The sequence below is a fragment of the Equus asinus genome, chromosome 25, assembly GCF_041296235.1.
Source record: "Equus asinus isolate D_3611 breed Donkey chromosome 25, EquAss-T2T_v2, whole genome shotgun sequence".
Lineage (NCBI taxonomy): Eukaryota > Metazoa > Chordata > Mammalia > Perissodactyla > Equidae > Equus > Equus asinus.
Window position 1 is genome coordinate 53,469,018 of NC_091814.1, and position 16,198 is coordinate 53,485,215.

General features: G+C 50.6%; 1 protein-coding gene across 2 annotated transcripts in view; it reads right to left on the reverse strand.

Moving 5' to 3' along the window:
• The window catches only part of RCSD1 (RCSD domain containing 1), a 59,973-nt gene that overhangs the window by 17,475 nt on the left and 26,300 nt on the right, over positions 1–16,198 (reverse strand). Inside the window, exons 2-3 of one of the 2 annotated variants that reach the window (XM_044757946.2) lie at positions 2,312–2,413; positions 1,066–1,155 (exon numbers count right to left, since the gene is read on the reverse strand). In XM_044757946.2, coding sequence (XP_044613881.1) covers positions 1,066–1,155; positions 2,312–2,413 — 192 coding nt within the window. The remainder of the gene's footprint in view (positions 1–1,065; positions 1,156–2,311; positions 2,414–16,198) is intronic. The other variant, XM_044757947.2, reaches the window with a different exon arrangement.

The window sequence follows — 16,198 nt, forward strand, 5'->3', positions numbered from 1 at the left end:
AAACTGTGCTTCTTGGGGTTCTCATCCCAGAAGACGAGCCTTGTTGAGTGTGTAGGGGGAGTATTCACAGAGCAGATGGGGCTCCGGATCCCGCCCCTGCCCCTGCCCCCTTGACCCAGAGCAGCCACGAGTTTCTGTTTTATCTGATGGGCATCTGCATATAAGCCCCGGGCTGACAAGCATTGAAAACCGTTGCTCTCCTCCAAATGTCTCTCTGCAGAGGGTGCCCAGGTCCACACAGGCAACCGGTATCCATCGTCAGGATGCCGGTCCCCGCAAGGAAGCGGGGAAAGAGGTGGCTGAAGCGGGATTTGGGAACTGAACTGTCTCTGGCTTGCTTCCTCTCTTTGGGGTTGGCCTCCCAGGCTGGAAGAGAGAACATGCACATTCATTTCTGGAGGGACCGTGAGCACAGTGATGGCTCCCGGGCTGCGGGGTAGGGCGTGGAGAGGTCCTCTCACAGCTCAATGAGATAAAGGAGAGGTGAGCACACAGCTGGGAATCTGTTGCTGGCTGTGCTCTCCGATACCAGAGCCTTTATTATGTTGGTAACATTGGCTATTTATATATGAGGCCTCCTGTGTGCTCTGGTTTTCTTCCAATGACCCAGAACAATAGTCTTTACAAGATCCCGCAGGACCACACAATTCTTTCACATTATAATTCTGCCTCATATAAGTGTAGCCCCTCTTTCCAGGCACCTTCTCCAACAGAAGATTGTATAAGTCAGACCTAGGAGCAAAACACAACTTTCATGACTCCTGAATCTGGTGTGGTAATACCATATGGCCCATTCTCTTTGCTGAAATTCTCAGGCTTGAAAAATAGTGTTCCTGTCCTTGACAAATCGTAAAGGAGGCTCAGTAAGAGAAAGTAGGAAGGACCCTAGTTTTCAAAATAAAAGGTTCAGGAAGCATCAAGAAGAAGAGCCCTGACTCTGAATCGGAGAAATTCCCTGCACAGGTTTCGAGGTCTAAAAGTGTGAATTTCGTGCCTCTTCCCATATGAAAGAGAAAGAAAATTCATAACCAGCATCCTCTGAGCCCCGGCCACAGCAGCTCTTACCTCCTCGCCATTCTGGCCCAGCTCTGCCTTGGGGGGGAACAGGGGGAGGGAGCAGGGCGGTTTCCTTCTTGTTGGTTTACTGGCTGGTGTCTAGAGGGAGGGGGACAGACAGACACACAGAGAGAAAAAGAGAGAGAGTGCTAATCAGGCAACAGGGAGGAAGAGGAAGGAAGCAGAAACTGGTTTTACGAATGTTTAGGGATGTCTGGAGGAGAAAAGAATGGAGGGAGGGATTGCGTGTCTTTGAGACTGCCCATTAACTATATAAATTAACTCTATTTAGCTGTCTGCCCAATTTGATTTTCAGTCTCTTCTCTCCTAGTCCTTTCCTGCTGGAGCATCCTCCTTTACTCGAGACTCCTTGGCTTAACACAACCTCTCAAAATGACACGCGCATCCTTCCGCGCACTGCCAGCACCTTAGATCAACACCAGTTTCTTCACCCTTTGACATTTCTATAAAGGCCAGAAACTGTGGACCAATTTTTCAGATGGGAAAACAAAAGCACAAAATAACAGACCTAAAAAAGCATGACAACTTCGCTCTTGTTTGCCCCAAGAGGCCATGATAAATCTCCCCAACCTCGGGGTGCCCTTCCCTCATTTCACTTCTCATGAGCTGCTCAGACTGTATGACTCAAGGAAACCTGGCCCAAATCTCTCCAGCCTCACAACACCCCTTTTCACACTGTCCTGTCCAGCAGGATTCTTCCAGAATCCACTGGTCACTGGATCCCTGTCCTTTCTGACCCCTGGCTTCTTATCTGAATGTGCTTCCCTTTAAGTCCTCTCTTCCTTCTCAGCTCTCAGTTTGGGATCTGCCCTGCCCTGCCCTGCCTTGTTCTGGATTCCTAGGCGCCGGGGCAGGACCCAGCGTGGGGACTTCTTTCTTCCGAACCAGAGCAGGCCTGGCACGGCTGTGCAACATCTGCGTCTCCATCAGGGGATGCTGGAGATGGAAACGAATCCCGACCCCGCCTCTGAGGGGCAGCCTTTCAGCTCTCTGCCCCGCATCTCCTCCTTCCTCCCAGGAGGGTAAGCCCCCCTCTGTGGGGAAAGATCCTGCACAGCCCAGCAGCAGCAGCGAGGCGACATTCCTCACATTCAGAGGGACCCCTCTCTGGCTTTTCTTCCTAATTTGGTATTTACCAAGCCTCCTCCCTCCCTCCCTCTCCTCTGGGCCGGACCCAGACTTCCCCATCCTCCAGCCCCCTCCCAGAAGAGGGGCTCCAAAGCGCCAGACCCACCTCCTTTGCAGCAGCTGCCTGCTCCCTAAACCGCCCAGCCAGCTGGGCCACTGAGGGGGGCGCTGAGTTGTCCACACTGGCATTGGTCTCTGCTGGTCTTTCCTGGCAAACCAAAAGGAAGCAAACGTTAACCAGCAAGTGTGCGCTTGGCTCCTCTCAGTGTCTACCAGGTGCCAGGCAAGACACTCGTCTTGTGGCCACAAGCAGGGATGCTGTGACAAGGAGGTATTTTAACCGCATTTTGCAATTGGTTCCTGCATCCAAAGATTTAAACAAACCATTCAGTCAACCACATTTAGGGACCATTTACAATGTGCTCAGCCCTGCACGTGGCCCTGGGGATCTGGAGAGGAAGAAGAGATGGTCCTGCCCTGCAGGGTGCCCAGGGCTGTGGGAGGCAGTGCAAGCCGAGGCTTCCCACTCCGTGTAGACCGGGCCTGCAAAGGGCTCGGTCAGCGACAGCGTTGAGTCTCCTTGCCTTGGCCAGACGAGGCTTTGAACACCAGGCTGGCAAAATGCACTGGAGAGAGGGGCCTTTAATTGTATGAAATGAGTAGCAAACGCCCTAAATGGAGCTTTTAATGTGTATATACGTGTCTTGTCCTCCCCACCTAACTGAGGCGCTGGGCACAGCCGTGCTCAACACATTTGTTGAATCAATAAACGAATGTGAGGCAGGCAGTGGTGGCGGCAGAGCGGGACGTGGGGAGTCAGCCTGGGGGCTCCTCTCCTGCTGGCTCCGGGCCTTGCGCACTGACCCCACCTTCCAGGCCTGGCACAGGATAAGCGCTCAGGTGGGGTGTTATTACCACAGGCGATGGGGCCCTCCTGGGAGCCCCCGGTGCCGCGGTTGGGCATCTGTGCACCGCGTGGCTGTCCTCCAGTGTCCTCACTGAGCGACACTCACCCTTCTGCTCTTCTGTCCCTTTTTGCTGAAGGGATTTCCTGGATGTTAGTTTTCTCCAAGCTGGTTTCAAGCACGTCCGAGCCCCCACTCTGCCACCACGGCAGGTCATCCGTTTACTGTGGCTCCCTCCCCCAGGGCGCCGCCATGCTCCCTGAAGAGACCAAGACGCGCCCTGGACACGGTTCACTCCATGTGCCGTTTGTCACCAAGACACAGAGGGCGAGTCAGCGAGTGTTGGAAATGGCCACCTCGCTTCTGCCTTGTTACACACAGCCTACAGAACCACCTGGATTTAATAATGTTTCTTAAATGTCCAGACCCAGAGACGTTAGGCTTTTGTTTTTTGTGACCACGATGACAACAGTTCTTACACAGACGGCAAACTCCCTCTCTGCTTGCCCTCCTCACATCCAGCCTGACACTGGGAGCACCTGGGCAGCCGTTTGCCTGAGAAAGTCTCTCTCTGTCTTTCCGTGGGGCTCACAGCCTCAGAGACAAGGCATGCTCCTCTCCAGCTGCAGCATGTGCCCCCGGATACTGCACGTGCACACACACAGAGACACACACACAGACATGCATGCACACACACAGACATGCACACATATTTCCTAGGGCCTCCTTTTTGTGCTAAAAGTGTCTCCAAGCTTTCTTATTTGGGTGGTCCCCCCAGAGTAAATGTCATGCTCATGCTATGATGCTGCCCCCTTGACAGAGGGGAGGGGCAGACCCCTGGCCCACTAGCTGCCGGCGGGGAAGTTAAGTAAATGGAGGCAGAGCTTTGGGAAGAAGGCTCTGTTAGAGACAGGAGAGCCTGCTGCGGCCCTGGACCTTCCGCCCTGTGAACAGGCTGTCCTGGAGGAACTGCTTCCTGCACGATTTGAGTTCATCCCCATCCCAGCCTAAACGCCAAATGCTGACTTCACACAGAGATGTAAAAGGATTCACCTCTCAGCGATGCCAGAGTCCCCACAGCGCTGGGGGAAGCAGGGGAGTCCGATCCCCTCATTAGTGCCCGCTGGGCAGAGCTCCGACTCGCACCTGTCCGACCACACTTGCGGCATCAGGAGGGGCCAACATCTTGTCCGCTGGGAACAACGGAGGGGCCCAGGGACAGTGTGATTAATTGAGCTGCTCTTGGCAAAGATGCTGGGCCCATCGGTCTGTCCATCTGTCTCACTTCCTGCCCACATAACAGATCAGTCTCTCTGTCCGCTGCTGTTTACTGCTGGGTCCTGCTGACAGCGCACTTTACCTCCGCTCCAAAGGCGCCAATCACTGGCAGTGCAGGAAGATACATTCCAGATAAAAATAGAGATGTGCAGGAGTCAAAAACTCTCCCTGACTTCCCCGTCTCGAAACTGGGCTTGGCAAGGGGCTCAGAAGCAAGAGAACTACGAGGCTTCTGGAAGCATTTAGGGCTTAAAAACTGGGTTGAAAGAAAAACTATAATACATCTGAATTTGTTTTCCTGGAGCCCACTGAATGGGTTTTCTTTAGAACATCTAAGCTTCCCCAGCTTGTGGAAGCCTGGAAAATCCATTCACTGCCAGCCCCTCTCCAGATGCTTCTCATTCTGTGTTGTGGAAGACTAACTGATTATTGCCTTCTCCCAGCTGGGCACACTAAAGCCCAGAGAGGGCAAGTAACTTAGCCAGAGTCACACAGGAGAAGTCAAACAGAATAATCTGTGAAACGCTTAACTCCAATGCCTGGTAATCCAGCAACGGACATCAGTCAAGTAGCATAATTTGTGAAGGTACTTTGAAAACTGTCAAGTGCCATAAAAACAGTGAAATTATCATTAGCTACTGGGTTGCACGGGTGAAAGGGAAGAAGCATGGCCTTAAGGATGGACGGGAGCCAGTGGCCCTGCCTGTTGGAGGCTCTGCCTGGATTTCTGCCTTGCATTTCTGGCAGGTACAACTACCAACGTCCTCCAGGGGTCCAACAGCACCACCTCAGCCCCAGGCAGGTGAGCGACTTCTGCAGTAGCTCTCTCTGTCCTGAGGATGGTTTAGTAAGGGTATGCTCTCACCTTGACTGTTCTTAGTTCTGAGAAGGACTTCAGGTCCCTACTAGTCCCGGTAGGGATCCTGGGACCCCTTAGCCTCCCTGGGACTAAGCGTTGTTTCTCTGTTCCAGGGATCAGAAAGTATTTAACACAGAGTCTGGAACCCAGAAAGTCCTCAGCGAAAGCACATTTTTCCCCCTCCCCCATCCAACCCAGCCTGTGGTGTCAGGGCCTGGGAACCTGCTCCTGGAGTCACCGACACTCTCAACCCAGCCCTTGGGACATGCATCCCCATTCTGGGTCTTGATCACTGTTGACCTCAGCTTGTCCTTTCTTCTTGGGCCACGTCTTAAATCTGTTTTCTGAGCTCCTCTCCCTTTGTGTCCTCCTGTAGCTGACACCCATCTTTATGGACTGAGGCCTCCACTCCATCTTCCTGGGCCCTGATTTGCTGACCAAGCCCTTCCTGCCCCGTTCCAGCCTGGCCCTGCCAGCCAGCGTGGAAACCACTCCATGGTTCCTGTCTGGCTTTGCCCAGGCCAGGAGAAAATCACCCTTCGTGTTTACTTTCCATTTCTATGGGACTTTCTTCTGAGAACTGAGGAGCCCCTGTGTCTGGACAGCATGGAACTTCCCCCACACTGTTGCCATGTTGAGTAAATATAATTTGGATGCTGCGGACCAACCACACAGTGGAACCTTTGTGTACAGGCCCGAATCGGGCTCTACCTACCTCCCTGGCTCGGCCCCTGTTAACTGTCTCTGGGCCCGGGTTTAGGAAACGAGGCCTCCCCATCCACGCTTGGGAGGAGAAGCAATGAGACGGCTCTGCCTGGGGCTGAGGAAGCCCTGCTCTTGGCTAAAAGGAAGGTTCTCTTGCTCACCAGAAACACGCCAGACAACCCAGAGGCTCGAAAGTACACAGCATGCTTGCTTCTTTGCTCTTCTAGAACCGTGATGGCTCTTAAGACAGTCATGAAGGTACTCACCCCCTTCCCATAGGACTGTACTTCCACCATCATTTGAAAAGGATCAACAGACAGTCCCTTTGGGATGCTGCAATGATTCCAGAGTCTTCTTTACTCTCTTACCTTACCCCTAACTCTTCCATTCACCCCAGCGTTTAGCCATTGCCATCCTAAATGAAGGAGAGGGTACCGCACTGGGAACCAGGGCCTGTCGGACCTGCCTGCCTCCTCAGAGCAGCTGCTGTGTGGGAGGCACCATCCTGACAGCACTTGACATCTTTTCTACTCTTCTCACAACACCTCTTCTAGGACAGAAAACGGCCCGGAGTGGCCAATTTGCTATACAAGTTAGTAACTGTGGCACCAGAATTACTGAATCCCAGAGCTCTAGCTCTTTCCATACCCACACGCCACACTGACTCTAGCCCTTTGCTGAAAGAGTTACCTTTTACTCAGTCTCTCATCAATAAACACTTACTGTTCTGGCCCTGGGGCGTCACAGCGAACAAAAGAGCGTCCTTGCACTTAGGAGTTGCAGTGAGGGTAGCAAACAATAAACAGATACACAAACAAATAACTTGTTAAATACCATGAAAAAGATAAAATAAGGCACTTTATCTACGGAGTGTGGGAGGGTCTCTCAGAGGAGGGGTCATCTGAGTTGACTCCGAGCTGGAGAAAAGAAGGGAAGAAAACTGTTCTGAGCAGAAAGCACAGACAGGAACAGAGGCTGAGGGGCGCAGAAAAAAGAGAAGTGTGGCGGGGACCTGTTGACGCAAGAGAGGGAAGGGAACACAGAGAAGGGGAGGGAAAGCACGAGACGCAGCCTGGGGCCCAGCGCATGGGGCCTTGCGGACTGTGGCAAGCAGTTCATATTTTATTGGGAGTGAATGGGATGTCATCTGGAGGGTTTCAAAAAGGGATGTGACCTGAGTTACACATGAAGAGGCTGTCTGTGGAGGATGGATGAGAGTGAAGGCAGAGAGACCAGGAAGAAGGTTCTGGCAGTAGCACAGCCGAGAGGCGATGGTGGATGGACCATGCTTGTGGCAGCAGATAGTGAGAAGGGGGAGGATCTGGAGGGAGCACAGCTAGGAACTACTGATGCATTGGGTGTGGGGAGCAAGGGAAGGAGGACAATCGAGAATGACTCCTGGATGTTTGACTTGGACAACGGGAGGCATGGGGTATTTCTTCCCAGGTTGGGGAAGGCCTGTTGGGGAGCGAGATGTGAGTGGGTGTAGGTGGGGGATGAATAGTTCTTTCTTGGTCACGAAAGTATGAAATGGTCTATTAGACATCCAAGTGGAGATGCAGTAGAGCGAGTTGAATACACACCCAAGACTGGAGGTCAGAGTGGGTGTCCAGGGTGGAAACAAAACTTTGACAATCACTAGTTAGAGATGGTATTTGAAGTCACAGGACTGGATAAAAGCACAGGAAATACAGAATAGAGAAGAGGAGAGGTCCAAAGACCGAGCTCTGGGCTGTCTCCTTCTCAGCACCAGGCTGGCTCTCACTCACAAAGGTGAGGGGACTGCTCCTGCTACTCCAGTGGGAGCCTTGCAGATAGTTTGGTGCAGACTGAAGATGGAATGGGTTGGGGTCAGAAGATTTCTTTGGCTTAGGTGATAGAGGGTAAGCAATCCTGGAATGTCACTGGGAAGAAAAACATGGTGTCCTCCATCCATGCTGTTGGGTCACATATTCATCATTTCTTGAGCACCTATAGACACTGTAGCATGCTCTAGGATAACAGTGGTGGCCCTCAGGAAGAGAGCAGCCTTTTTGGGGGGAGGTGAGAATAGAGAGGAAGTGAAGAAGAACAACAATACCCAGATAAGGCAGAGGAACAGAAATGTGGGTGTGTGAACACTGGTCAAGTATTTCACATAAGACCAAAAAAGTCCCAAATACCCTCTACCTACCCACTTGTAGGCTTTAAGGATCTGAAAATGGCAATCCGTGGCCTCTGAGATTCTCTCCCAGGGGAAACCCAGGGAAGGTACTCTCCTCACACAAAGGACCCCCAGGCCCCTGAAGTGGGAATGAGTCCCTCTTTGGGACCTCCAGGACTTCTCATTTCCTCGTCGGATGTGGTGCTGCAGCCCAGGGGCCTGGCCAGGGTTTAGCAACCCTCAGTCAGCGGGACACAGTCCTGACTGCTTCAGTGCTTTCAGAATTGGTGTAGCCCACAGCCTCAGGTGCCTGGCGGGTCATCCAGGTGGGGTCGCCAGCTTTAGTGGTGGTGGCACAGGAGGAGTGTCCAGGTGCATTCCCAGGTAACAGCAGGGACAACAGAGAAATGGGAGGGAGATGTCCATTCCAAATGCCATCATAGTGATAGGAACTGATCAGTGCAATTTGGGAGATAACGTACATGAAATTTCTCTACAAAACCTGTTAACTATTGTACAAGCACAAGGAAAAAACCCATTTTGAGTGTGGCAGAGTTAGGGGATGCACAGGGACAATGTGATAGAAGTGGAAAGAACAACTAATTCAGAGTTAGACCTGGGTTTCAATCTTGGCTCTGACATACGTTGGGTGTGGACCTTTCTGAGCCTCAGTTTCCCTGTCTGTAAATGAGATTATTAACACCCTTCGGCCTTTGCTCCAACCCAATATGCAACATGTACCTTGTTTTCCGGAGGCTGCACCATCCTTCCTCCATGGTCACAGGAAGTGGCCAATATCCCGAGTCCCCACCAGATTCAGATTCAGCCCTGTCTGTCCCAGGAGGAGCTGCCGGTGTCACAGTGCTCCATGTGGGGCAGAGGGGCACAGGGTACAGGCTCCGGGCCGGACTGCCTGGGTTCAAATCCTGGCTCTGCATTTCCTAGTTCTGTGGTCTTGGACAAATTACCTAACTCTTTTTCCTTCAGTTTCTATCTGTATAATGGGGATGATGGTGGTACTATCTATGATATATGGTCACCGGAAGGATTTAATGTGTGCTATGCAAGTAAAATGCCTAGAACAGGGCGTGGCACGAAGTAAGTGTTCGAAAATTGTTATTATTATTATAGCTATAAATTATAATAGCTATAAATAGCTGTTATTAAATGTGGGCTATGGGGATAGCACATCCCCCGAATATACCAAAGGACGTCCAGGGTCTCATCTGGTCTCCTCTACCCTTCTATTCTCTCTGGGTCCACAGAAATCCCAGGGGAGCCACAGCTGGCTAAGGTGTGTTTCCTGCTGTTTCCTGCCATTCTTAATTCAGGAGGGGGCCATCCTGACTCAGCCATTTTGGTGGGCTATTTTATTACCAAGGCAGACACTTAACAGACACTCTACCCCTGAGCGTTCAAACCATCCCTGAGAAACAGTAACTAGCGATTAAAACAATAAACAAAGCTAAGTTTCATTTCATGGCTTTAAGGGTCACGACACAGGTCAGACTACACACACAGCCCAGCTGTCCAAAGCTCTGTGTCAAATCAAGACAGTTCAACTGAAATATCAAGTTCACGTCCATTCACCGAACGGATAAACAAACTGCGGGATATCCGTACAATGGACTATTATTTGGCCACAAAAAGGAATGAAGCACTGACACACGCTACAACACAGATGAACCTTGATGACATCATGCTAAGTGAAAGAAGCCAGTCACAAAAGACCACATATTACATGATTCCATTTATATGAACTCTCCAGAATAAGCTAATCTATAGAGACAGAAAGGGTATTAGTGGTTGCTTAGGCCAGGAGGGGACAGGAAGACAAGAGATGGGGTGATAGCTGAAGCGTACAGGGTTTCTTCTTTTTTGAGGTGATGAAAATGTTATAAAATTGACAGTGGTGATGGTTGCACGTATCTGTGAATATACTAAAAACCAGTGAATGTTACACTTTAAATGGGTGAATTGTATGGAATGTAAATTATATCTCAGTAAAGCTGTTATTTAAAAAAGTGTCATCCTTACACCCAGTCTGAAGGGCCTGTTGGTCTGGGAGAGGGAGAGGCCAATGGAGAGAAACCAGCTCTGTCTCCATGTTCCTGACTTCCCTTCCCTCCTGTTCAGCGTCCTCTGCCCATAGGCTCAGCCTTTCCCTCGCTCCCAGCATGCCTTGCAGCTACAGACACATCTAAGGAGTGTCTTCCAACTTGCGGCTGGAAGGGGTGACTATGAAGTCAGGCACCTCACAGGTTTGTGAGAAGGACAGAGGAGTTTGACGTGAAGGACTTCACTGAGAGCCCCTCCAAGTCTGAGGGGTGGGCTGGGCTGCAGGAGCCACCGCACCAGGGCTACCTGGAGACCTGGGGTATGCTGCAGCCGCCTGGAGGCCACGCATGAATACTCTTCACTAGGAGCCTGTAGGGCCTGGGCCTTGCTTGCTCAGGAGAAACCCCCAGGCCCATTGCAACCATGTGTCCTTCTGGATCCCTGCTGGGCAAGCAGCCCAGCTACCGGGATTTGTAACGATCTGGGCCTGGCCAGCCCGGATCCTCCCTTATCCCATGAGAAGAACATCACGTCTTACAGAGACACAGAGCCTCTCCATGTGAGCTACTGTTCCTGGGAACGCTGGTCGTACCAAGGACAGCCCTTGTCAAGCATGCAGCCTCTGCTCCTCTGCTTACTTAAGCAAGCTTCTCTTGTGGGGCGATTGTGGGTGCACACTTCCATCCAGCCGGCCGCCACTGGACACTCTCCCACAAGTAGGACCCAATAAACCTATATGTCCCGTTCGCAGTCTCTGGGTCGTTTCTTCAGTCTCTCGGCATAATATCCTGCCCCCTAGCCCAGCTGGGCCTGTGGCGAAACACAGCCATTTCTGCTTCCCAAGTGGGAGTCCAGAGACAGTGTGTATCCAGGGGTCTGGGACATTTGTCCTTCAGGCCACAGCAGAAAGCCAAGACATACCTTCTAAGATTAGAACAAGTTGCCCAAGGACCCGGGCCTGCCTCCCAGTCAGCTGCAGCCTCTCCTGTTACAGAGGCTCCGCTCCCCTCTGCTCCCCTCCACCTCCCTTGCAGTAGAGCTGGACTCTTAGCAGGGAGCCCCTCAGGATGCTCTGTGGGTTGGGTCACCACGGGCAAGACGCAGGGCTGGGTCCTTTGCTCCCTCTTTTTTTTTTTTTTTTTTTACCATATCATGGACTCATTTCTTCACTCATCCTTTCTTTCTTCCTGTATTCCAGGCCCTGCGCCAGGATATAGCAGGTCCTTTCACAATGGAAGCCACAGTCTAGTGAGGGAGACAGACATTCAACAACTATCACTACTTTTACTCCAGTTTATTGTTTCTTAGGGTGATAAATGCTGCAGGGGGCAAGGATGAGGAGAGCAAGTGACAGGGGATCTGACCCAAAGATGTGACATGTAAACTGAGATCTGAGAGGTGAGTAGAAGTGATCCAAGCAAAGCGTGTGCTGTGCTGAGGGGAGGGAGGCAGCCAAGAGCATTCTAAGTGGAGTTGACACAAAAGCCCAGAGGCAAGAGCAGGAGGTGTTTGAGCAAATGAAAGGAGGCCTGTGTGGCTGGCACTCAGAAAGCTTATCAGATACCCACGGTTCTGCAAGGGTGTCTCCTGTGTTATAAGCCTTGAGCACAGGGACCACGTGTCATTCATGTCCCCAGCCCCTAGCCTACTGCCTGGCCCATATTAAGTGCCCGATAAATGCTGGTAAATGAATGAATGAATAAATGAATGATGCCTCAGTAAACCAACACCACTGGGCTGAGATCGTGAGGGCCTGATAAATATAGATCAGGACCTTGAAGTGAAAATGGAAACAAAGTGTCAGCCAGCATTGGCTCTGGGCATACCAGGGTTGTATATTTTTATTAAGGTTCATTGACCCGTCCAAGGTCACTGGAATAGTAACCAGAGGACAAAGAATGAGACCTTCCCTGCCGAGTCCAATACTTAACAATCGGAACCTCCAGTCTCTACATGGAGCTAAGAAATCCATTATAATTTCATGTTCGCATCCCTGGGTATCTTTCTTCTCCGGTTTGAATAACCCAGCTATCCTAAAACATGACTTATCTACAAAATACTTAAAATGTGTCTCTTTCTTTATCCAGAGTGGTTCAGTCTTTCTGTTGGCTGTTGATTTTTCAGACGCATTTCATCAAGGAGCAAACGGAGGCAAAGGGAGGGCGTGGGTCCCCTGTCAGCCTAGAACGACGTCCGCCCAGGATCTGAAGTCCCCACCTCTGGCCCGTCTCGGCAGCTGTCCGCAGACACCAGGACTGTGCCCCAGGCCGTTGCTGCCCAGGGTGCTCCAGGCAGGAGCCCACAATCCCTGGTATGTCAATAGGGCCCATGCAAAGCACGGACAGGCTCTCCCTGCCCTTGAAGCCGACTTGGCTGGAATGGGCCAAAGGGGTCAGGAAGCTCTTCTTTCAGTTATCCTTCTCATCTCCTCTCACCACACCCCAAAGAAGACAAAAGAAAACCGCCCAGCTGAGCTGAGTGGCTTCACCTGAGTGCAGACCTGCGTGCCGTGAGTGACTGCCAGGCTGCTCAAGTCCCCCCGGTCCCCGCCCCCACCCCTCCCCACCCAGCATTATGGGCATACTGAGTGATTCTGTCTACACCTACTGCCATAGCTCACATGTCTCTGTAGAAACTGGTTTTGAATTGGCAATAGTAGCCTTTGGCCGTGTATCTCCTCAACGATAATTAAGCAGCTAACTTACTGAACGTTTATTGTGCCAGGTAGTGTGTTAAGATTATCTCATTTGATCCTCACAACAGCTCTGCCATGTGGGTTTCGTCATCACCTCCATTTTACTGATGAGAAAACTGATAGTCAGAGAGGTCAAGTAACTGGTCTGAGGTTGCATAGCTACTAATGGTAGGTCTAGCTGATCACGTTCAGATGGTCAACTAAAGCCTGTGTTCCTAAGCACAGCATTGCACTGCCTCCTGCAGCAAACACATTTGGGAGTTCACATTTTGGGGTTAAAAAGTACTCATCGAATTCAGTATTCATAAGACAAACAACCCCAATAAAAAATGGGCAAAGGATTTGAACACAATCTTCACCAAAGAAGATATATGAACGGCTAATAAGCACACTAGTCATTAAGTAAATGCAAATTAAGACTGCAGAGAGATACCACCACACGCCCACAAGAACGGCTAAAATAAACTAAACTGACAATATCTAATTTTGGTGAGTCTGGAGAGGAACTGGAATGCTTATATACTGTTGGTGGGAATGCTAAATGGTAGAGCCACTTGGAAAAATATTTTGGCAGCTTCTCACCAAGTTAAACATACACCAACTAAACAACCCAACAATCCCACGCTTTGGTATTTGCCCAAGAGAACTGAAAACATATGTCCATATAAAGACTTGTATGCAAATCTTTGGAGCAGATTTATCATTAATGGCCCAGATCTAGAAACAACCCAAATGTCCATCAACTGGTGAAGTGGATAACTGACCACATTCTGTTATACCACAGAATACTACTCAGGAAAACACAATGAACCAGTGACACGCACAACATGGATGAATCCTGAAAGCATTACGCCAAGTGAAAGGAGTCAGACACAAAAGACTACCAGTATGCTTCCACTTATACAACATTCTTTTTTTTTTAAAGATTGGCACCTGAGCTAACAACTGTTGCCAATCTTCTTTTTTTTTTTTTCCTGATTTTTCTCCCCAAATCCCCTCAGTACATAGTTGTATATTTTAGTTGTGGGTCCTTCTAGTTGTGGCATGTGGGATGCCGCCTCAACATGGCCCAATGAACGGCGCCATGTCCGCGCCCAGGATCTGAACCAGCAAAACCCTGGGCCACCAAAGGAGAGCATGCGAACTTAACCACTCAGCCATGGGGCTGGCCCCTACACAACATTCTTAAAAAGGCAAAGCTATAATGACAGAAAGCAGCTCACTGATGCCTGGGACCAGGGGATCCACTGTCAAGGGTACAGGGACCCTCTGAGGTGATGGAAATGTTCTAGATCTTGATTGCGGTCTATACCTTGTGGTAGAAGTTACATAACTGTATCCGGCTGTCAACACTCATCAAACTGTATGCTTAAAATAGGTGAATCTTACTCTATGTAAATTTTACCTTATAAAGTGATAAATGTTTTTAAAGATTTAAATGCTCATCACAGCTTAAAAAAAAGGTTGAGCCACACTCCATCTGCGAGAGATCTCCTTTCATTTGCCCTGGAGCAAGGGGACCAGCTCAGTCCCAGGATGCCAGCCCTATGGGGCCCATGGCGTTGCCAAGAAGGCACCGTGGCTGTAAGAGGTTGGCAACCTCTGGCAGCTGCCAGGAGTGGGCCACACCCCGCTATTCCTGTCCAACCCAGGGCAGCCACCAGCACTCATGAAGCCAGAATGGAGAAGCGAGCACAGAATTTAGGGCTTGACAAGCCCAGGTTTGAATCCCATTCTACAATTATGGGCTGTGGGATCTTGGGCAAATGACTTAGCTGCTCAGTCTCAACTGTAAAGTGCGGCCAATAACGCCCCCTCGTAGCATCACGGAGATGCTAAGAGAGAGTTTGGATTAGACAGTTTGGGTCCAAATCCAAACCTGCCTCTTACTAAATGTGTGATCTTAGGCAAGACGCTTCACTTCACTGAACCTCAGTTTCCCCACTTGTAAAATAAGGCTTGTAATAACATTTATCTCATGATTGTTACAAAGCCCAAATGAGACAACGCACATCCAGTCCCAGCACAGTGCCTGGCACAGAAGCTGTGCCTCCCATTTTAGCTATTGTGGTTGCCCCCTAAGATACTGACTGCCACACATCGGGTCTTAGTTGGAATGCGGGCTCCCTTGCACTCCTTGTAGGGATGCCAGGCTGATGCCAGTTGGTCCTGAAGAACTGCAGGAGGGTAGTAGGGATCTGCTGCTGCCAGGTCATTTTCATCCCCATCCTGCAGAACAAGTCTGCAGACCAGGTAGATTGGCAGTGCATCTTAGTGTCAGAGGAATTTACCAATGGGAATCTTCTGAATCACACAAAAGAGCAGACTGGCTAACTGGAGTGTGAATCTGCATGCAGCCATGTGTAGCCTAACTCACAGCAGGGCTGCTCATGTGCTGGGGTCACTTGGATGTCTTGGGAATGTGGGGTAGGGTAATGGGGGCAAGACCAGCCATCCGAGGGAAGCCTGCTTCTGGCTTCTGTAGGTTGGGAGGGTCTTGCCTTTCACTTAGGGCCCTACACCAGGAAGGGGCCATAAAGGAAAGCCCTATGACCAGAGTTTGAGGGTTGTGCCTGCCCCGTAGGTCCAAGCCTGATCAGGCTAGTTTCTCAAGTGGGGCTACAACAGGTGAATGGCTTGAGTAGCTCTCCAGGGAACATGCCTGGGTCCAAAGGGTGCAGGGAGTGGGAAAAAGGGGTTAAGTCTCTGGGCAGATATGCTCTGTCCTGCAGAGTCAGAAGGGAAGATCCAGATGAGTTATTTCAAGAGCTGAGCAGCCTGGGGGCAGGGGAGGCCACTGACCCAGCAGTCCCGAGAGCTGTGTGAACTCTCCGCCCCTCTCTGCCCTTCCGTTTCCTCATCTGTGAAACGAGGGCCTTGCAAAGGATGCTTTCCAAGGTCCCTTCGGCTGGCTTGCTCTTTTTTTTTTTTCTTACTGCAACATCACTGTGAAGAAAATTGGGAACACTTAGGTTATCTTTCTTGTATAGATGAAAACGGAGGTAGATAACCTAGCTAAGCTCAGGTGGAATCGGAGCAAACTCTGCCAGGAAGCTCAGGAATCCCAGGGAAGCAGAGCACTATCCCCTGGGCATCTCACACACAACTCTTCGAGCAAAGAACACCACCCCTCCTTCTCCGCCTCCTTTCCAAGAACATTCTACGAGTGGAACCCTGTCCCCCTCTCAAACTGGGACGCAGATGCTCAATGCAATATAATCCTTTCATTCCAAATTAGCAAACTAGGGTCAGTCATTCTTCTGGAAAGAAGAATTTCAGGAGATCGAGACGGCATGGCACAAACAGCTTGGGAGGCCGTTAAAGCAATAAAGAGGACAGTGGGTGAGAAA